Source organism: Meriones unguiculatus, chromosome 4, assembly GCF_030254825.1.
Source record: "Meriones unguiculatus strain TT.TT164.6M chromosome 4, Bangor_MerUng_6.1, whole genome shotgun sequence".
NCBI classification, from domain to species: domain Eukaryota; kingdom Metazoa; phylum Chordata; class Mammalia; order Rodentia; family Muridae; genus Meriones; species Meriones unguiculatus.
The window spans coordinates 111,872,615-111,894,572 of NC_083352.1; the positions used below are offsets into that span (position 1 = coordinate 111,872,615).

Here is a 21,958-nt window from a genome sequence, read left to right on the forward strand (position 1 = left end):
GACAAGCGTGAAGGTGATGTCACAGTGACTAGAGGAAAAGGCACCCAGCAGGTGGTCATGAGGGCCTCTCCCACCCCCAGGCAGCATCACTCGTTATGTTCTGCGACTGGGTCTTGCACTGTAGCCCAGGTTGCCCGCACTCGCATGCTGCCCAGGCTGGCCTCGAACGCGAGACTGTCCTGCGTAGTGAAAATGAAACGTAGCGCGTGCGGCCGATGCGCCGCTCGGCCGAACAGCTTCCTGCCGAATGCGCGTCCGGCAGCAGCCGTGCACTCAGCAGACGCTTCGCCTCGCGCGTCGAAGTCAAGGAGAAGACTAATGCACCGGCGCGTCCTCCCCGGCTCGGGCGCGGCACGCCAGCCCGCGGGGAGCAGCGGGAACGCGCACTCCCCGCCCCCTTCCGCGCCCAGCTGCGTCCAGCTGCGACCCCGCCCCCCGGCGCCGCGGACGGCTGAGGCCCGGCGGCCTGCGATTGGCGGGGCGCGGCCCGGGCGCGGACCCCGATTGGCTGTGACGCGCCGCCCCGCCGAGGCCCCGCCCCGGCCGCCGCGCCCCGCGCCGGCTGGTCATTGGGCGGCGTGATCTCGCCGCGGTTCCGCGGCCGCCGCCGCCGCCGCAGGCAGAGCGCAGCGGGCGGGCCGGGCGACGGGCCATGGCGGGCGCCGAGGACGCGCCGGGCCGGCAGCCGGAGCTGGACGAGGACGAGACGGCGGAGGGCCGGCGCTGGGGCGCGCAGCACGCCGGAGCCCGGGAGCTGGCGGCGCTTTACTCTCCAGGTAGGACGGGCAGCGGGCCTGCGGGCTGATGGGTGCTCGGCGCCGGGCCCACCCCGACCGAACCCCTGGCGGTCCGAACGTCCGGACCGCGACCCATCCGAGCCCCATGGATCCGAACCCCAACCCATTCGAAGCCCTCGGATTCGAACCCCGACCCATACGAAGTCCGCAGATCAGAACCCCAGCCAATTCGAACCTCATCCCCACCTGAACCCCAATCCATCCGAGCCCCCACGGATCCGAACCCCACCCCACACGAAATCCCGAGATGTGAACTCCACCCAGTTCCGAACTCCAGCTTATTTGGACGTCCTTGGATCCGAATCCCACTCCAGCCCAACCCTAGCCCCATCGGAGCCCTGCCCCCATCCCAATCCTAGCTTCCACCCAAAGAGGAACTCTAGGGCTTCCAACTTGCAAAGAGCACACCCGTGACTTAGGGACCCCAACTGGATCCCTTCCTATACGGAGCCGTGAGGTTTTGGTGCCGCAGAGACACTCCTAGATGGAGGAACAGCCCCATTGCACGGCACATCCGGACTTCTAGCTCCAGGGCACCTTGGGCATTTTAGGAACCCCACCCTAGCCTGCCCTGTGTCCCCAGGACCCGGTCCAAGGCTTCCGGTTCTCAGGCAGCCAAGCCTCAGACAGCTCCTCAGCCACAGGCACTGCCTTTAGCCACCTAAACTCAACGCCGTCCTAGGACCCCCACGTTAGGAGTCTGCACCCTGTGCATTTTTCTGGGGCCCTGGGTTGCAAACTGACCCATCCCTACTCTGGCACTATCAGCCCTCCGACTGCTAGGCCCCCAATTTGGATCTCAGCTGCAGAGCGGGGCACTCTTCTCCTAAGCCCCGTCACGGTCTCTGCGGTGAACTTATCCCCTCCCCCTCCGGATGGGTCCCTACTGGTAGATTTTGGGCAGCGACTCGGACCCTACCGTGGGCCAGGTCAGGCTCTCCTCTCCCACACCCTCATGAGGACTTCGTGGGATACCCTTGTTCCCCAGCCCTTATCACCACTCAGAGCCCCTTGCCCTGGCTCTCCCACTTTCCCCACGGCCAGGCCCCCTCCAGTTTCTTTACTCTTCCCTGGGCTTTTACCCTAACAGACACTGGCTCCATCCTGTCCTACAGCTCCCAGGGAGCCTCAGCAATCTCACCGCCTGGCTGGGTGTCCCCAAGGGTTGAGGAAATGCCTGTGCACTCCAGAATCAGATGGCGACCTGAGGCCCCTCTGCCAGGGTGTCTCCATGAGTCCTCTTTGTTGTCCAACATTCTGTCCTCTCCTTTGGCTGGGCAGCTACAGGGCACAGCCCTGGCCCGGGTGGGGCAGAGCTCACTACCAGCCTGGCTCCCTGCCCTGCCTGGCGTGGGTTTGATGCTCTTTCAAGCTATAAGTGGCACGTGATGTTTAGGGCCATTTGCTTTTCCGCTTTGGGTCCTAGGTCCTTAAGGACTGTCCCAGCCATGGGTCTGTAATGTGTGATTTTCCAGCTTGTCCTGGGTGCTTGGTGTGTTCTGCTGGGTCCTTGGCCCACAACCCTACACGCAGCCTTGGGACATGATCTCCCCGAGGGGAGGCTGGTGGCATTCATAGTGGTTAGCTGGGTGGCCTGGGACATGTCTCTTTAGTCTGGTTTCCTTTCCTCTCCCACAGGCGCAGGTAAAATTTCTATTGCTCCTGTGGCTGTGATCACACACTGTTAAGGCACCCACTGTTTGGCACTAGGCCTTGCGTACAGTAGGAGGTCCCTGTGATTCACCTGGCCACCTGCTCCTCTTTGAGCTTGGAGCAAGCCTTGTCTTGCTGGTCCTCGGACATATAAACCTGCAAATGGAAAGTTACTGATTTATAGTGGGTGACTGTGCTGTGCCCACTCTCTACTGGCCCTAAATGTTTCCTCTTGCTTTTTTTTTTTCCCCTGGGAGCCACTTCTCAGCCCTCCTTTATGATTCATTATCAGTCCCTGAAGAATAAGCCTGGAGCTTTAGACAGCCTCCTGGGGCCCCAAACCCTCAGTCAAGGCCTTCTTTGCTGACCTGGAAAGAGAGAGAGAGAGAAGGAAAGACTGGTCAAACTGGTTCCTCCAAGTTCTCCTCACAGTGTGCCTCTGCCTGTGTCCACCAGCTGTGTGGTCTTACCTTGACCTCTCTGGGCCTGACCTGGGAAATGAGAGAGCAGGCCTCATGTATGCCGGGCCCCTCTTGGTACACTTATTCCAGTCTCTAGTCTCAGCCCTGAGGGCAGAGCAACAGACAGGACTTGAGCTGGCATTTTGGTTGAGGAGCCAGGCAGTGATTCCCCAAATCATGGACATAGGGTTGCAAATGCCATGAAGCAGAAGCAGCAGGGAAAATATTAGGGAGGGGGTTGTGGTGTCGAGAGCCTACGTCAGGCTTCATTGAAAGGACAGCATTTGAACGCAGCTGAAGGGAGGAAGGGCAGAAGAGAGAGAACCTTGAGAGTGTGTGAGGCCCAGAGAACAAGTGGAAAGGCCCTGAGGTGGGAGTGGGACTGTGCCTGAACACGGCTGGGGAGCATGAGGAGCCTGCGGGCTGGAGCAGAGCGAGAAGTCCTGGGTCCCAGGGTGGGTTCTTGAGATTCCGGGGGCAGAATGTGGTTTGTCACTTGAGAGCTGGTAGTGGTAAATGAAGAGGGATGACATGTATTGAGTACTGACTTGTGCGGGCATTCTCCCCACATGCTCTCCTGTCTTCAAACACCAGGCCTATTCAAGGTGAGGCCCTGCCGCTGCCGTGGAAAGGCAGAGCTAGGTCTGCATCTTTGGCTCCCAGCTTTCGGGGAAATCTGTGGCCCCCGGGACTACCCTGTCCATGTCTGTGGAGCACTCCCTGCTCCCCTGTGGCTTACCCACCAGACCAGGACAGATGTGGAGTGGGTGCACTTCCTGTTTCTTAGCTTTCACCTTGCTGTAGAAGTTAGCCACAAGTTCCAGGACACCAGCGGAGCCTGTTTGTGGGTTGGAGGTGGACACGGCCTGCTGTGTGTGAGTGTGTGTGTGTGGAGCTCTGACCAGCGTTGGCAGGATAGAAGGGCGTGATCAGGAGTGAAGCTATAGTGACCACTGTACCTTGGGGGCCTGGGCATTGGGCTTAGTTCTGTGCAGTGCTGGAACCATTGAAGGTCTTGCTCAGGGTTCCACTTTGGGTTGGAGTTTCCCAGCAGTAAGCCAAAAGCCAGGGTTAAGAGGAACATAGTGGGTTTGATGGGTCCTCCCTCCCACCTTCTTGGGCAAGGTGGCAGGCAGAGGTATCAACTGCAGCCCACCATGTAAGCCACGCCATAGGTGCCCCAGCTGTAAGGGTGTCGGATCCAACTGTCCGCCAGCTTGGACAGGTGTGAGTGCCCTCTGCCCTAGAGGTATTTAGGACCACAGGGTAGTGGCTGAGCCTGTAGGCCTGAAGTTGGACCCGGCTTCTGCTTCTCTCTAAAATGGGCCTGACTGAAGCCATAATACAGGGGCCTAGAGCCACTGTGGGCTCTGCCCCTGGCCAGACCTGGTCCCACTGTCTCCACCTTGGTCTGGCTTTCTTGCTGGTCTTCTCCCTATGGGCTCATCTTTGTATGCCCCTGGTTTCTGCTTTCTCATCCCATTTGCCCCCCTCTGGTCCTATCCTCTGTCCCTCTTGTCCACTCTCTGATGCACAGGATCTCCTGATGGCCAGAGGCCAGCACAAGTGTAGGTTATTTGGGGAAGGAAGAGGCAGGCTGGTGCCAAGCTTGGGCTGTGAAGTAGGCGGGTCTTCCTCCCCTCGCCAGGCCCCACTCCCAGCTCGTACGGGCGCCCAGGACAGCAGGCGGCCACCCTAGCCTGGGCAGTCACTGCCACAGGTTGGTCCAGATTATCTGCATTTGTCACTGTAGGCCTGAAACAGGCCTTCAGGTAGAGGCTAGGATACCTGAGTCCTGAGTAAAAGGCTTCCCTACCTTCCTAGCCTGTCTATTTATAAGTTGACTCTGTTTTGGCCCCTTGATTTTGTGGGCCGCTGGGCTGGTGGCCTGAGTCATGCATGACTTAGCCAGGTATTTGGTCTCCCTGGCGTGGGGAGGGCCGTCCCAGCACACGGAGTGCTGTGCCGTGCAGGCGGTGTGTTAGCGTACTCTATTAGGGTGCTCTCTATTGGTCAGGCCTGAGGTCCATCTGCAGTCAGACCCAGATCCAAAGTGAGAGAATTTTATGAGGAAAAGACTCAGACTTCGGGGCTCTTCCGCCCAACAAGGTGAGAACTGAACCGTCTCAGGAACCAGGAAAGCCTAGACCCAAGGTTTCCAGGCAAGGACCCACATCCGACTCTGTGCCTCAGTTTCCTTGGCTGGGTCTCACTTAGGAATTCAAAACTCATGACCACAGAGGCTAGACAGACAGGCCTGAAAGCAGATGGGGCCCTTGGTGAACCTGGAACCCCTGAGCCCTTGGATGGTGGCTTTTGCCCAGCCTGGAGGGACAGCCCTGTGGTCTCAGGGCTAACAAGCACTGAGTCTGTGTATGGTTTTGAGTTTAGATCACATTTTTTAAAGAATGAGAGCCAGCCTGACCAGAGGATCCTGTCTGCAGCCGCTCCTGGTCCCACGTGGTGGGCACCAGCCACGGTTATCGTTATCATCATTGTTTTAGTCCAGTCCTTGGCTGTGACTCTGACCATCTTTCCTCCCTCAGTCCCTGCAGGTAACCAAGCGGGTCACCAGGGAGAGTCCCCTGTCCCTCATCTCCTCCTTGTGTCCCTTTCCCCCGCCTCTGGGGCTTCCTGCTTCTGAGCCCTGGGCCCTACCCACAAGCAGGAACCGGAAGAGGTAGGCAGGCCATGACTCCTCTGGGGTTCACAAATAGCGCAGCTGAGAAGGAAAGACTAGAAGCCCTAGGCCCAGGTCTGCTCCTGTGACCTCTGGGGGCCTTGCCCTTCCTTGGCCTTGCTGTCCTCTTTCGTATATGAGCAGAGGGTGGGTGACCCTGAGTTCCCCTCCCACAGTGTCAGCCTTTTCTTGGGTCAGCTGCCTTGGCTCTGGCTCCAGCAATCAGGGACAGCCTGCTGCCGCGTGGATGAAGATGAAGATGAGGCCTAGTCTTTGCTTCCTACGTAGTGCTGAGCATGGGACTTGGGGGCATAGTCTGTGGTTTGTGATTAGGCTTGCTCATTCCACAAGCATTTATTGAACACTGACTGAGTGCCAGGGCTCTGGAAAGGGAGCTTGACGTAAGAGCTTACATTTAGGTAGGGCCACAGCTGAGTGTGTGTGTGGTGTCAGAGGATCACAGAACAGGTAAGGTAGAGGCTTTTAGGGGTCTGCAGGGGCAGAAGGGGAGGAGCAGCAGACCTGGCTTGGGTCTTCATTAACCCCGTAGAGGAGCCTTCACCAGGACAGCAGTATGGTAGAGAATAAGGGACAAAAGCAGGGCAGCAGGAGCAGGGCGGGGGAAGGGTGAGAGGAGACCCTGGCATCCCTCTGTGGCCGCCATGCTGAGTTGCCTGGGACTGCTTCCGCTTCTGGGCAGGTTTTTGATGCCCAGTAGCTGCTGGGTTGATGCTAAGCATAGTGGTAATCACATTGTCACCACTAAGAGTGTCTGGCCTCTGAGACCAGCTGCCTGGGAGACAGGCACAAGGACTGCCACTCACATCCTGGTTTTTTTCTTTTCCTTTTTTTTTTTTTTTTTAATTTATTTACCTTTGTTTTATGTGGATTGGTGTTTTGGTGTTTTGCCTGCATATATCTACATGAGAGTGGCAGGTCTTGGAGTTACAGGCAGTTGTGAGCCGCCATGTGGGTGCTGGGATTTGAACTCCGGTCCTCTGAAAGGGCAGTCAGTGCCCTTAACTGCTGAGCCATCTCTCCAGTCCCCCATTTTTATTTCTTTAAAAAACAAACAAACAAACAAACTTAACCCCGCACAGTGGCACATGTCTGTAATCCCAGCACTCTGAGAAGCAGAGGCAGGCGGATCTCTATGAGTTCAAGGCTAGCCTGGTACACAAAGTGAGTCTAGGACAGCCAAGGCTACACAGAGAAACCCTGTCTTGAAAAACAAAAAATAAAAATAAAAACTGTCAAAAGAAAACAACCTGACGTGGTATGTCAAAGAGGGCGCATGGGCAGGCAGCCTGGGGAGGTCTAGAGGTATTCTTTGCATTTTTTCTTTATTTATTTAGTGTGTATGTGTGCCACCGTGCATGCCTGGTGGAGGTCAGAGGACAACTGGTGGGAGGTGGTTCTCCCCTGTCATCATGTAGGTCCTAGGATTGAACTGAGGTCATTAGGCTTGGCAGCAAGCCACCAAACCACCCACCAAGCCACCCACCCAACCGGCTTACTGGCTTCTTTTTATATGGTTTTGTGTGGTGCTCAGCTCCTGACACTTCCATCTCTCACTATTTTCTTTTTCTTTTCTTTCTTTTTTTTTTAAGAGCTTTTACACATTTTCTTTTCTTTTCTTTTTTGTTTTTCAAGAGAAGGTTTCTCTGTGTAGCATGCTAACTGCCCTGGAACTCACTATTTAGACCAGGCTGGCCTCGAACTCAGAGAGCCTCCTTCCTCCGCCTCTCAGGTGCACTGGGATTAAAGGTGTACACCACCACTGCCCGCCTTTTTACACATAATTTTCTTGTTTATTGTTTGTGTGTATTTAGTACATGTTGTGGAGGTCAGAGGGCAACTTTCAGGACTCAGTTCTCTCCTCCCAGGTGGGAGCCGGGGACTGATGTCAGGTGTCCATGCTTTGTGGCACACTGTTCCAGCTGGGCCAGCTCGCCGTCCTTTCTTCTGTCAGCTGCTTTCTTCTCACACTGCTCGCTGCACCTCCATATAACCTGGGCAACACGGAGGCCATGAGTGGGGAAATTCTGGCTCGCCCCCGGCCATGGACCCTTGGGTAATGTCCAGAATTTTGACACCTCCACCAAAGCCATAAGGAATGACTCTGCTTGCCCAAGCTTATGTGTCTATAAACTGTGACTGTACTTAAAGTGGAATGCTGCCATCCAGCTCCTCAGGTGTGGTGCCTTTTTGGTCACCTTAGCCTTCCAGAGGCCACCCTCCTGCCTGGCTGCAGCCATCCAGGCTCCAACCGTGGAAGGTCTGATGTCCCCAACACCCTATTTCTCTTTGACCCTGAGGCTGGTGGCCTGTGTCCTGCTCCGTGGATGCTGGGCAGGCTCAGGATGTCCCTGGGTTGAGGGATCAAAGGCCAGCCATGGCCCATACCTTCAGAATGACCACCTACCCAGGGAACAAGTAGTACCTGGAAACTTCAGTCAAAATGCAGGGAGATCATTCAAGTTCCTGCAGGAGTCCCCAGAAAGCCTGAAGAGAAACCAGCACTGGGACCCGTCTATCAGAGAATTACAGCTTGCAGGCCCAGCCTCACGGGCATGTACCTCGTGCCCAGGGGTGCTGTCTGTGAACTGGATGGTTGGGGGTGCTTGGCACACTTCACCCCCTCACCACTGAGGATCCGCACAGCCTGAGCCTCACTCAGCCCCTCTCTCCACAGGCAAGCGCCTCCAGGAGTGGTGTTCCGTGATCCTGTGCTTCAGCCTCATCGCCCACAACTTGGTCCACCTCCTGCTGCTGGCCCGATGGGAGCACACGCCCCTCGTCATCCTGGGTGTTGGTGAGTGCCAAGGACCCCTCGGCAGTTCTTTCACCCCAGTGCAAGGGAACACTGGTCTTGCATCAAGGACAAGCTATGGGAGCCCCGCCCCCCCTCTTGGAGCGGACTCCACCCCCAGCTCCTGTCTCTTGCATTCCAATGTCAGCACTCTTCTTTCAGAATACTTGTGGAGGTCAGCCACCCCTCCCCCGCACCCTTCTCCCAGCTGTTTTCCGGGCCTCCCACTGCCCTTGTCCAGTGTGCTGACATGGTGGCCATTCCATTTGACAGCCCCTAGTTGTCACTCTTCATCCATGCTGGCTACACACTCTCAGCTGACGCTCCTCCTTCCCCCCCGCTCCGTGGGGCCTTTGTACAATCTGTTCACTGCGCCTGTCACCCTGGTCAGGACACCCACTTTTGATCTCGGGGATCGACCGACAGGCCTGCTTAGGTAGGCCCTCTCAAAAACCAAATTGACCAGCAAAGCCCTGCCACACACCGTCTCCCTGACCCTGCTGGGTCTCCATCAACTCAGAAGTCATATTTTTTCCCCGTTTCATACACCGCCGTATCCCAGCCTCAGGCGCAAGGTCTGGTACGTGGCAGGTGCCGACGATGCAGTGAGTTGGGATGGTGAGCATGGAGTGGGGTCCTGTTGCTGAGAAATCCTGGTGTTGCTCCTGGCCAAGCATGGAGGCTGACACTCATCTTCTTGATGAGAACTGGGGGCTCAGAGGAGGCGCACATGGTCCTACTATCCAGCGGCATTCCTGCTTCCAGCTGTATCCCTCCTTTCCAGCCTCTGTCCTCTTCCTCTCCTGAGCTCCAGGGCTAGCCAAGGGGCTGCAGTACCCTTGGTCCTCCCTGGCCCTCCGTGTGGTTTTGCTTCTACAATCTCATTAAATGTGTTCTGTCTAAGCCAATAGTGTACAGGCCTGCTAATCGAGCTCTCTCTCAGTACAGGGGAGAGGTTAACCTGCTCCCTTCTTGGGAGCCCAGGCCTCACCTGCAGGAGTCCCCTAATCACCCCCAGCAGGGGTTAGGAGGTTCCCACAGCCTCAGCTGGGCTGGCTGCAGCAGATGTCATGAACATTGAGCCTGTGGCAGAGCTGTCTCCTGGGGCTGTAGGAAAGCCAGGAGGATTTGGTGACTGAGCAAGGCTACCTCAGCCCCTGCTCAGGTTGACAGTGGATATTCTGCGAGCACCTGCTGGGTCATGCCCAGAGTTGGCCACTTCCCTGGTATCGGTATTGTACAAAGCAATTGCTATTATACAGAACGAGATTCCAGCTTTGTTAGCTGCCGGCTGACCCTCACCTAGGCACCTGAGCCACACCCTCCCTCAATATCTGTGTCACAGGCAGGTCACCACGTCCCCGCCCTGCCTGAGACCTGGGTTTCTGCAGCTCCCAGCCCCATCCTCACAGCTGAGGTGGCCAGCTCTCCCATGGCTCCTAGCCTCTGGGCTGATAAGAACAGGTAATCCCCTGATAGTGGTGTTTGCACAATCCTCAATCGATTTAAATAGCCGCCCTGATTTGTCTGTTAACACGAAGGTAGCAGCTGAGGGCACTGCGCCAGATCGTTCCTATCCAGCGATTCCCAATGCGCCCCGGGCAGCCCCGGAAACCAGAGCTCAAACTGAGAGGATTCCAGTTGGTAAAGCCAGGCTTGTGTGATGCAATGCCTGAGGGCTGATCAAGATAAAGCCATGGTTGTTACAGGGGAGAAGATACAGGAGGAGGCTTGTGTCTGCGGCAGAACAGCAAGTGCAAAGGCCCTGAGGCTTGTGCGAGCCGGTGCATCTAGAGGGAATTAGTCAAAGAAAATAGGTTTGGTGGCAGCTCACTAAAGCAGATGGGCGAGTGGGACAGGACCTTGGAGGTCACTGGGTTTATCTTGAGTGTTGTGGGGAGTCACTGGTGAATTTCCCATGGGAAGATGTTTTCTGGTCCAGGGAGCCAAGGAGAGGTGGTGGTTTCTTCAGACTCAGAGGAACTGCGCACTTGGGCTCCAAGGACAGCCAGGATACAGGGTGGGCGGTAGGTAGGATAAGGGATTAATTCCAAGTTCAGCCCAAGATGTGAGCCGGTGGCAGAGGAGAAACAGCCTGGGGGAAGACCTTGGCTGGAGAGCAGGAACAGGTAGAGCCCGAGGAATGGGGAGAACTGAGAAGGCGGCAGGGCCCAGAGAAGGTGCCACCAGAGTGGACAGCACACCAGCCTGATGGCGCAGTGAAGGGGCCTGGGCCTGAAGGTCCCTGGTGACTGACAAGCCTCTCCTTCCCTTGGGGAGAACACAACCCAGAGGCCGAAGTGGGTCTTTGAAGGGAGCAGCTTGGAGATGGAGGAGGGCAGGGATCAGCAGTGAGGCCTCAGGTATCTGACTTTAACTAAGCCCAGCTGATGATATGCCTGAGTCTGCCCCGCCCAGCTCACCTCCACCCAGCCTCCACAGTCGCTGTTGTTAGATTGAGCCATCCCTGACCCCTTCCTGGTGTCTTTGGGGAAGGGTGGTGACCAGGCCAAAGCTGCTCCCAGGGCGAGCTAGCTGCCAGCCGCCAGCCGTCACCAGGGCTGGAACAAAGAGACTTCTGTGTGTCTGTGTCTGCCGCCCTGCCCCCCTTTAAAGGAGACTAGCGGGCAAACAGGTGGCCTGGGATTTGTGTCCTAGAAACAGTGACCAGACCCCAGGAATTGAGAGCCATTACTTCATGTGGTGGGAAAGGAAGCTCTCTCACCCAGATCATCCCTGACACCAGCAATAATGTCCCCTTGAGTGCCAGCCATCCCACAGATGGCAAGACTGAAGCCGGCAAAGGGATGCTAGACTCAGGCCACTGGGCAGCTTGTGCCAGAGCCCAGAGCTCTGCACCCTTCACCTCGTTGGCTAGCTTCTGCTGCTTAAGGGGCATGAGTCCTGTGTGACTTCCATTTCCCAGACCTGGACATGAGGCTGAGGGTGGCCCTCTTGCCCCCTGCCATGGATGACCTTGGACAGGCCCCCTGCCAGCTTTAGCAGCTCTGAGGCCCCCGGCAGGTCAGACGTCATGGGGCCTGTCACTGGACATGAAGGGAGGTTATGACGTTTTAGTAGATGGTTCTCTTTGTTTTGAGACAGGGTCTTGAACTCTGTCATCAGCTCCTGATCTTCCTGCTTTACCTTCAGAGTGCTGGGATTATGTAGTGGCTGTTTCTGCAGATTGGCATCAAACCCAGAACTCCAGGGCTTCATGCGTGTGAGATGAATACTGAACCACAGCCCAGCAGTTTTGATTTTTTTTTAAGGCCAATTCAGGTTTACAGGAATGGTGGAAGGAAAGGCAGCCCTGCACTTGTGCCAGTTGGTGCCCAGTGGAGCTGCTTTGTACCTATACTGTACTGTTGGTCACTTGCCTTTGGTTTCATGGCCAGGGTCCTTTTCCTGTCCCAGGTACCATCTAGGCCACTAGTCTGGTTACTTGTCAGAGCCCTCCTCACTTAGGGTCATTGGACTGTGCCAGATTCTCGGCCATAACCTGGGCTGCCTTGGAATTCTCCATGTAGCCCAGACTGGCCTGGAACTCCTGATCCTCCAGCCTCGGCCTCCGAATGCCAGAGCTACAGAGGTGCTCTGGCCCCTTGCTATGCTTTTCAGTAGTGCTGGGAATGGAACTTGGACCCTTGCACAGACTAGGCAAGCAGTCTCTCTTACTCTGACTCTGTACCAGCCATCTTTGCTGACTCGGGGCCACTGGTTGGAATTACTAGGATGCTCTCCCAGGTCATTTTGGAATCAGCAGAGCAGATCAGCAAAGCAGGCAAGTGCAGCTTGCCATTGTGAGGTTACTTTGCCCTGGACCAGGGAGCACCTTCTGGGTTACTCTCCCCTTTTCCTGAGACAGTCTCACAGCCCAAGCTTCAGTGAGAGCAAGGCCCACACAATGCACGTTCCCCCTTGACAGCACCGGGTGTAAGAGGCTCTCCTGAAGGCCACCCTGTCTTGACTTTCTAATGCTGTTCTTCCATGTTCTGATCACCACAGAGGATTAACTGCCAAGGACAGTTAAGGGGAAAGAGCTTAATCACACAGACCTGGCCTTGGTTTGCAGGGATCAAGTGGTGAGACATTGAAGGCTGTGCTCTGGTTTAAAAGCAAAAATGTCAACCTCAAAAACGAAGAAGAAGGAGAAAAAAAAAGAAGGCATTTTTCTGGTGTCAGGCAGAAGACAGACATAGCGGTGCACACCTTTAATCCCAGCACTTGGGAGACAGAGGCAGGAGTATCTCTTGAGTTTGAAGCCAGCTTGGTCTACATAGCAAGTTCCAAGCTAGCCAAGGTTATACATGGTGAAACCCTGTCAAAAAAAAAAAAGGGGGGGGGTCAGACTCGGGGCTGGGTAGATGGCTCAGAAGATAAAAAGTCCAAAGTTCACATCCCAGCACTCTTAGAGAGAATCCAAGTGCCTGCAGCAGCCTGCCAGGAATCCCAGCCCTTACAAGGTGGAGACAGGATCCCCAGGGGAAGCTGGCTGGACTAGCCAAAGCCACAAGAGGTCCAGCCTCTGGAAGTAGAGAGCCCTGGAGGAACCCCAGCACCAGTGTCTGTGTGTCCAGGTGTGGTTGCACACCTGTCACCCTCATACTTGACAGTCCGAGACTGAAAGATCAGAAGTTCAAGGCTAGCCAGGATTACATGAGTCTCTGTCTCAAAAACACAATATCTCTGCCATCGCCAGCCCAAGGAATGAGGGAATCTGTGAGCACACAGGCGTTTCCGTGAATGAGCAATGCAGCTAGAGTCAGTCAGATTCCAGTGGAGGGCTGTGTGCCTCCCACCCAGATGACAGAACAGATTTCAGCAGCAAAAAGGGAAACGGTCAGTGTACGTGACACTGCAATGAATGGCTGCAGTTGAGCTATACCAGTGAAGCAGCCAAACCGAAAATACTTAGAAACAAGGTATTGGGGGACTAGCCTTCACCTTCATGTGCTGACACAATGCCTGAGGCTGCCCTGTGATGTTGGCAGGGTTGAGCCATAGCAACAGCCTGTGTGGCCACAGAGCCTACCTGACAGCCTTCGAGTCTGCCTCTGGAGAGGAAGTTTCCTGGCCCTTAGACTCAACGTGGAGGCCTGGAGCCACATAAGCCTACATTCCACAGTGTGCAGGTTAGGGGCAGTTAGAACCAAATGTGAGGCATACCTGGGGAAGGAGGACATCGTTTCACCCACACCCTGAGCCCGCCATTCAGGGCAAGACGCCTGGACTCAGAGTCCCTACCATGCTGCACCCACAGGCATCCAGTATTCTCCAGAACTGTTTGCCATGAAGGCAGCGTTTAAATCTGACTAATGACGCTGCAGTAGGCCCCGGAGATACCACAGCCCTCTCGTGAAGCAAGTAAGGACACTGGGCCCAGAGGAGGCAAGAGGCATCGCCGTGTGCTTAGAGGCAGGGCCTCCCTTGCTTAGAGGAAATGTGTCTACAGTGTTCATAGTACGAAATAGGTGCTTCAGTAAGGCGCCAGGCCTGCTGGGTACAGGGGAGCAGCAAGTCCTCTGCCTGCCAGTATGTCCTCACTGGGCAACAGGAGTGCCCAGCACTAGGCAGTGCAGCCTGTCTGTCCACCGGCTTCTCCATGCATCCTTGGCTTCCCACCTACTCTGCCCTAGGAGCTTGCAAGTGCCTCATCTGTGGCCCACTGCTTTCCCCCCATCGCCCTGTGCTTCGAGGGGTGAAAGGATAGAGAGACAGGGAATAGGTGGGTAACTGGGTGGATGGCTGGGTTGGGTGAGTGGGTCAGTAGAGGGATGAGCGATCATAGGTATTGGTTAGGTAGGTGGGAATTTGTAGGTGAATGGACAGATACCCCTGGCTTCTGAAGACCTACCCTCAGCAGCTACCTTTAAACAGATGTGGACACTAGAATTCCATTCCCACAGTGGCGTGCATCCCTTACTCCTGTCCCCGGGTCCCAGCCTCACTCTCCAGGGAAGTTTCCAGGGGTTTTCACCTGCAGTCCTCAGGGTACCCCAAGGCCTTGATCCCCTGTCAACAAAGGTCTAAGGACATCATTGCAACTCAGAAACCTGGGCCTCAGACAGCCAGTTTACAGAGAGTAATGTCAGGGAGGCGGAGGCATGGGCCTGCACAGATCCGCCTTTCCAGCGGCTCTCGTGGGTCAGTACTGTACACCATGTGTCATTGAGCCCACTGATGTTACAGAACCAAGGTCCAGCCCTAAACCATAGCCCACGGTGCCGAGCCCAGACATGAGAGTAAAAACTTAAGGGACAGGTGTGCTGGGAGGAGAGTGAGGAGCGGTGGATTCCAGGAAGCCCCTGGAGACGTTCAGATCTTAAGAAGGGCATTGAGCGAGAACCCAAAGCAGCAGAGGAAGCTGCCTAATTGCATCCTGGGAAAGGAGGAATGTCCCAAACAGAGAGGAACAGTGAGGGCAGAGGACCAGAGAGTAGTGGAGAGACACTGCTGGCCACTCTGCCTCAGTTTCCCCGTGTGTACATGGGTCCTGCTATGCCAGATGGATCTAAGGCAAGTTATGAGCAGCTGTGCTACTTGCCATTCGTTTGCCTGGGCTCCTTCTCCCCCCGCCTGCAGTTCACCTGTTACGTGAGCCAAAGGCTACTAAAGAGACCTTAGACCCCACAAACAAAGGTCCATGTCCCACTGAGACAGGGCTTCTTAAACAGTCACCACTGCACTCTTCATCGTCACTAGGGACACGGGGATATCACCACGTATTGTGTCTCTCAGCTCATTCGGGATGGAGGTGGGAGTAGGTCCAGGTCTGAGGCCCGCGGTGACTGTATTATTAGCCTCCCTGGGGTGCCCCAAGCTAGTTCTGAGCAGACTGAAAGCAAACAAAGGAAAAGCCCAAAGGATTGAGTCCATCACTGATACAAGCTAGGCGGGTAGGTGGGATGGAGACTTGCAGGTGAGGTACTGCTTTTGTTTGTTGTAGCCCAGGCTAGCTTCAAACGGTGGGTCCTCCTGCCTCAGCCTCCCGAGTGCTGGGATTCTGGGCAGCTCAGCTGAGGCCTCTGACTGGAGTCCAGGAAGACAGGTACACCCTCACCACAGCAGGAGTCTGCTCTGTGCAGACCGGAGCCAGGACTTAGGCCGAGGCTCTGTCTACTGGGAAGGGGTGTGGTGTTGCCCTCCCAGAATAAATGAAATAAATGAGCAAACAGTGAGAGGGTGGAGGAGTGGCCTGTGGTGGGAGGGTCGGTATGTCTCTGCATGCCCCTGCCCTGGCTCACACTCTTGTTGCCCACAGTTGCCGGGGCTCTTGTCGCTGACTTCCTGTCTGGCCTGGTCCACTGGGGTGCCGATACATGGGGCTCTGTGGATCTACCCGTTGTGGGAAAGGTGAGTGTGTCGAGCCCTGTGACCGTGCCAGGGTAGTCCCCTTTCCTCTCTGAGCCTCAGTTAGCCGATGCCGCACTTCATGCGGTCTTCTGAGACTGGACTGAGGATCTCATGGTTGGTGACAGCACAGAAGAGTAGGTCAGAAAGCCCCATGGAGTCTGCCCTTGAGCTAGGGTCTGGCTTATTCGCCTCTGCTTGGATTAGGGTAAGGGGTATGCAGAAAATTGAATCCAAACTAGTTTCATCAGGCAAGGATTCTGACTCAGTCGGTGCCAAGGTAAAGCCCCACTGAGCCAGAGGAGCACCTTTTCAGACTGGGCTCTCCTGTCTGGTTTTTGCTTTCCCCTGTTGAGCTAGGCCTCCAACCCTGGCTGCCTAGAGAATTATTTTCCCCTAATGGCAGCCAAACTCCCAGAACCTGCTCCCACTGGCCCAGCTGTCCTCTCACTGCCCATCCTGCAGCCAGTCACTGCCGGGGAGATGGATGCACTCGGGTGAGCCATCCCTGGGTCTCTGTGTGTTCGCTCAGGGCAGGCTCCATCTGGCAGCATGACCTGAGCGCCAGGGAGGCTGCTCCCAGAGGCCGGAGCTGGAGGGCCAGGTAGAAAAGGGTCCCCTTTGTTTATGTGGCGCCTCAGTATGGGTGGGGAGACTGAGGCCCAGAAGGATCGGGGAAGGTCCCCACCAGTTTTCTAAGCCATCTTGCTCTGTTCCGTCAGACCTCGGCCCAGGCAGGATGTGTGTCAGTGGCAGGGTACAGGGTGGGAAGCTCCAAGAGTGGAGCCCAGGCAGCATGTCTGGGGTCCAGAGGGCACAGTTGTCAGGGAGGCCACATCTACACCCTGCCCACCCCAGGCCTTCATCCGGCCATTCCGGGAACACCACATCGACCCCACGGCCATCACGAGGCACGACTTCATCGAGACCAACGGTGACAACTGCCTGGTGACGCTGCTGCCGCTGCTGAACATGGCCTACAAGTTCCGAACCCAAAGCCCAGGTGAGGCTGCAGCCGGGGCCCCTCAGCCTGGGTGTCGGGGACAGAGGCCCTAGGAGTCTCCTGGCATACGTGTGGGCCTCTCGTGTCATTTAAAGTATCCTCCATTAGTAGGGCGCATGTGAAAGTTGGGTAAAAAGTCTGCACACCCAGTTTCTCAGCACTCTGGCTCCCAGGGTCCTTTCCACCTCCTCCATGGAGCTAGCTGCTCATTTGACCCTCCCCGTGAGGCACTGCCAGCCCGCCCCCTCCTTACTGTATATTTCCTAAAGGAAAGGGCACACTTAGGTGGGACCTAGTAGTTGAGAGCTGGCCTGTTGTTCCCAGAGCCCCAATTCAATCCCAGGACCAAAAAGAAAAAAAAAAAGACAAAAAATGAACTATTCACTGAGACCAACAATGCCTATTAATGAAGGAATACCAAAGCTAGCCAGCTTACTGCTGGGCATCAGGTGAGGCAAAGCTGGAGGTGTTGGTGGCACCTCCCTTTGGGAGGGGTGGAGGATCTGTCGATCTGTCCACCCGTGGGCAGAGCTGGGGTACTGCTGGGCCCCACCCCTGCTGACAGTCTCCTAGCGGCCCCTCTCGACAGACCTACCTCCTATCCCTCCCCATCCCGTAAGCCAGAAATCAACAAATGAAGGCCTCCAGAGGCCTGTGGCTTTGCTTCTTTCCAGGGTGATCTGTGTGGAGCTGTTGAGATCTAGACGCCCCCACAGGGCTCCACAGAGACAAAACCCTTGTTCCAGACTCTGCCCTGCCTCCTTGGCTCTGTAGATGTCTTTCCTCAAGAGAGACACTCCCTTGAATACACGAGTGTCCTCAAATCCTATTCCTGAGAACCTGACCCAGACCCTGCCCCAAGCTCACGGAACCCACAAGGGTCAGCAAGAGTCAGATCCCAGTCCCTGAAGGCTTCATGGTAGAGGGGAGGCTGAGGGGGGCCTGGGTGCACCTGGCACAGGAGCTAGCTGGCCAGTGGGGCAACTAGGTCCCGTGCCCTTGCCCTGCAGAGACCCTGGAGCAGCTGTACCCCTGGGAATGCTTCGTCTTCTGCCTGATCATCTTTGGAACCTTCACCAACCAGATCCACAAGTGGTCACACACATACTTGGGGCTACCATGCTGGGTCACTGTCCTGCAGGACTGGCACGTGATCCTGCCACGGAAACACCATCGCATCCACCATGTGGCACCCCATGAGACATACTTCTGTATCACCACAGGTGGGTGGTGCCATCCCCAGGGTCAGGAGGTTGGAGGGCATACAACCTTGGCCAACCCAGTGTCCTCAGTACACACATATTTATTAAACCCATTATTAAGCATTGTTTGTCAGGCACTCTCCTAGGTGCTGAGGACAGGGCTGTGAACACACCAAAGCCCCTTCCCTGCTTCCAGATGTTGTGACATTCACAGCCAGACACTCACCCAGCCAGCAGACAAGTTACTCTGTGCCCGTTTACTGCCCTGGGCCTAGGATCTAGCATCAAATGGAATGGCACACACCTTTATCCCATCACAGAGGCAGGCACATCTCATGTGAGGCCAGCCTGGTCTACAGAACGAGTTCTAGGACAGCTACACAGAGACCAAAAAAACAAACCCCAGTGATTGGGGGCGGGGCCCCTGAGGGAGGGTCTCAAGCCCCTCTTATGGGAGGTCTCTGTGCCCCACCTTATTCAGCCTGTCTCCTGAAGACCCCACCCTGGGCAGGCTAGCTCTCTCCTCACAGTCTCCTGACTGTGTCTGCTGCAGGCTGGCTCAACTACCCCCTGGAGGTGATAGGCTTCTGGCGACGCCTGGAGGACCTCATCCAGGGCCTGACGGGCGAGAAGCCCAGAGCGGACGACATGAAGTGGGCCCAGAAGATCAAGTAGTGTGTCTCGCCTCCTGGTCGCCAGCCTTCCCCAGCCTGAACCGAAGCCATCTGCCAAATCCCTGAGACCCCCTCCAATGACGAGAAGTCCCCTGGGCTGGGCCTGGGCACCCCGTAGCCCATCCGCAGTGACACAGAATACTTGAGCCACCGAGTTTTTATTTCCTCTTTTCCTTTTCTTTCCTTGGGCCGTTCTGGCCACTGAACTGCTCTGAGGCCAAGCCTGACTGCAGAGGGGGCGCCCGGTCCTGCTGGCCAGCCCCAGCCTGCTCACTTGCCCTGCACTGCACACCTGCTCCCTGGACACCACAGGGCTCGCCGACTCACTTGGTCTGTCCTCAGTGACCCAGAGAGCCCCAGAACACTTCAATGTCCCTGTATCATGATCCTCCCTCAGCCCTGCAAACCGACCCCAGAGGCCTAAGTGGGTGGACCACCCCGGCCGCCACACAAGGGAGGCAGAGCCAGGCAAGGGGCAAAGGGCAGCTGGCAGGGAGAGGCCAGAATAGCCTGTCCACACTCGGATACTCCTTTTCCCTTCCCCCACTTTTGTGCACACATCCAGCCACATCTGAGGTCTTCAGTATGAAGATGTCTTCATAGAGCACAGCTCTTGTTGAAGGGCTTGGTCATTTGGGGAGGGTACACTGTGTCCCTTCTGGCCAGTATGTCAGAGGAAGGGAGAATAAGGCTTTTTTATTTAGGTTTTTTTTTTTTTTAAAGGTGCTTGCTTGTCAATGTAAATAATAGAAAGCCTTAATATCTTTCTGTAACGGAGTAATATTTTAATGTCATGTTTTGGATGTATATAATATATTTATAACAAAGAAAGTCTCCTTAACCCTGACTGCCTCGTGGTTCTAGATGGCTGCATAGAAGGGGTTAGCCCTGGCCTGAGGGCCTTTGTCCCCTGACACGAGCGACATAGTTTAGATTTATGTATTTTATGTTGTGCATATGCGTGTGTGTGCGTGTGTGTGTGTGTGTGTGTGTGTGTACACCACATGTGTGCCTGAGTGTGTGTGTACACCACATGTGTGCCTGATGCCCACAGGTGTCACAGAAGGGCATTGCATTCCTGGATCTTAAGTTACTGGTGGTTATGAAACACTTTGACGTTGGGAACTAAGCCAGGGCCTCTTACATGCCATTTCTCCAGCCCTGGATTTTTGTTTTTTGAGGCAGAGTGTCATCTACTCAAAGCGACCTCACTTCTTTGTAGGCTTAGATTTTTTTTACCAAACCTATTTTGTTTAGGGTTCTTAAACACCTTTACCTCCCTTCCAGCTCCCCGGCCTAGTTAGGAGATTAGTAGGGGAAAGGGTTATAGACCTCTTATCAACTTCCTGCCATTAGGGTCCATGATTTAGGGGACTGCCATACTCAGGATGCCACCAGTCCAGTCCAAAGGCCAACTCCGAGCAGCAACATGAAGTCAGCAAAAGCCGCAAGACTCAGTTGGAATTGCCCCAAGAAGTTCTCTGAAACGTTCCTCTCTTTGAAGTCAAGTGTGGAAGCATGAAGACAAGCAACAGTGATGCCAATCCAAAAATCAACATCTCGGTCCCCAGAGTCCACCCACAGATCGCAGCTGTGGTCATGCAAAGGTCATGGCAAAACATCACATGCCCTCTTGCAAGCTAACCTCCAGCAAAACATCACATCACAAAACAGTCTTCAAGGAAACCAGAAACTTCCCCTTCATTTTTTTTGGTATCTTGAGACAGGGTTTCTCTGTGGATCAAGCCCTGGCTGCCCTGGAACTCACTTTGTAGACCAGGCTGACCTCAAACTCAGAGATCCACCTGCCTCTGTGGGATTAAAGGTGTGCCCTACCACACCCATCGACCTCACACTTCGATGACCAACGCTGGTCTTGAATTCCTGATCCTTTTGCTGCACTCTCATCTCACATCGCTGGGATTACACTGTGTGTGCCACCATCCACAGGGCATTTCACCTAGATCGTGACGGAGCAGTGTGTTGCCTGTCCCACAATGCCTTTAGGGGTCATAGGCACCTGATATGTGTCATGGCTATGGCCTGGACCTAGACCAACGACCAGACCTCTGGACTGACTGGTGGGAGCTGACCTAGGAAAAGAGACAATAAATACAAGGAAACATACTGTAGTTTCTTTTTTCTTTGCTTTTTTTCAAGAGGCAAGGTCTCATGTCACTCTGGCTGGAACTCACTCAGTAGACCAGGTTGGTCTTGAATTCATAGAGATCCACCTGCCTCTGCTGGGATCAAAGCTGTGCACCACCCTGCCCTGCTCACAATGCAGTTTGATGTGGTCGTCTGTGAAAAGCAATGAACTGAAGCTTTCTTGGAGAAGCCATTTGGGCAGAGAGCTGGAGGAGGGGCAGAGACAGCCTGGATTAAACAGAATAGGCCTCTTGGTGAGACAGCATGTGTCCTTTGAACAAGCACTTCCAAGGCACCAGAATTTAGTAGTCAACATTATGGTAGTATATTTAGTTAGGCTGTTCTGTGGCAACAGGAATGGTGGTTCAAGCCTTTAATCCCAGCATTCAGAAGGTTAAGGCAGGAAGGTTAGAGGTTCAAAGCAAATTTGAGGCCAGCCTGGGGGTGGGAGTTGGGGAGTGGAGAGGCAGTCAGAGTTCAAGGCCAGCCTGGTCTACAAAGCAAGTCCAGGATAGCCAAGGCTACACAGAGAAACCTGTCTCAAAAAGCAAAAACCTGTTTTTATTAAAACAAAAACAGCAAAACTCTAGGCTAATTTCTGCAATATTAACAAAGGAGGAGAAAGGGGGGCTTGTTGATGACACAAAATGACAATCTTAAAAACATTTAAAATACGTATGCTTGTGTGTGTATGCGCACACACGTGAAGGTGCACTATAGGCCAGGAGAGGGCGCTGAATGTCTACCTAGTCCTTTGAGCCGGGGTATTCTCCTGAATCTGGGACTCATGTTCTCGTCTAGGCTGTAGGCTTGTGTCTTCCCCCATCTCTGACCTAGGGGTATAGGCACTCGGGACACCCAGCCCATGGACAGGGGCTGCATGTCAGTTCTGATCCCAATGACTGCTTACTGAGTGACTTTTTAACTGCTGAGCTAAGTCCGTAGTATTTATTGGCCAACCACAACCTGTCATTTCATTATCCTTAAAGTTTGCCAACAACTGGCCAGCAGCCACGGCCACTGAAGGAGGGGCTGTTAGCATTATTCCAAGCATTAGGGATAGTAAATGAGGTGTGAGCCGGTGACTCTAGCTGTTCTGGAGACCAAAGCAGGGCTGGGAGGGGGTGGTTTCAAGTTCTAGATAGAGGGAGTTCAAGGCCAGCCTAGTTGGTAAT

General features: G+C 54.9%; 1 protein-coding gene across 2 annotated transcripts; it reads left to right on the forward strand.

Moving 5' to 3' along the window:
• The first annotated feature begins 577 nt into the window (after positions 1-577).
• Positions 578-19,476, forward strand: Peds1 (plasmanylethanolamine desaturase 1). 2 transcript variants are annotated; one of them, XM_021637657.2, is made up of 6 exons: positions 584-776; positions 8,287-8,406; positions 15,668-15,759; positions 16,615-16,759; positions 17,770-17,982; positions 18,515-19,476. In XM_021637657.2, the coding sequence occupies exons 1-6, from the start codon at positions 653-655 to the stop codon at positions 18,634-18,636; spliced, it is 816 nt and encodes a 271-aa protein (XP_021493332.1). In that variant the 5' UTR covers positions 584-652; the 3' UTR covers positions 18,637-19,476. The 2 variants fall into 2 exon arrangements, with proteins under 2 accessions (XP_060238782.1, XP_021493332.1); XM_060382799.1 differs by lacking the exon at positions 18,515-19,476 and having other exon boundaries at positions 578-776; positions 17,770-18,483.
• Positions 19,477-21,958: the final 2,482 nt, after the last annotated feature.

Excerpts from the sequence above, each read along its gene's own strand:
- Peds1 (XM_060382799.1), top strand. The coding sequence starts at position 653 with ATGGCGGGCGCCGAGGACGCGCCGGGCCGGCAGCCGGAGCTGGACGAG. Across the intron at positions 15,760-16,614 it reads ATCTACCCGTTGTGGGAAAG|GCCTTCATCCGGCCATTCCG; the intron begins GTGAGTGTGTCG and ends TGCCCACCCCAG. Across the intron at positions 16,760-17,769 it reads GTTCCGAACCCAAAGCCCAG|AGACCCTGGAGCAGCTGTAC; the intron begins GTGAGGCTGCAG and ends CTTGCCCTGCAG.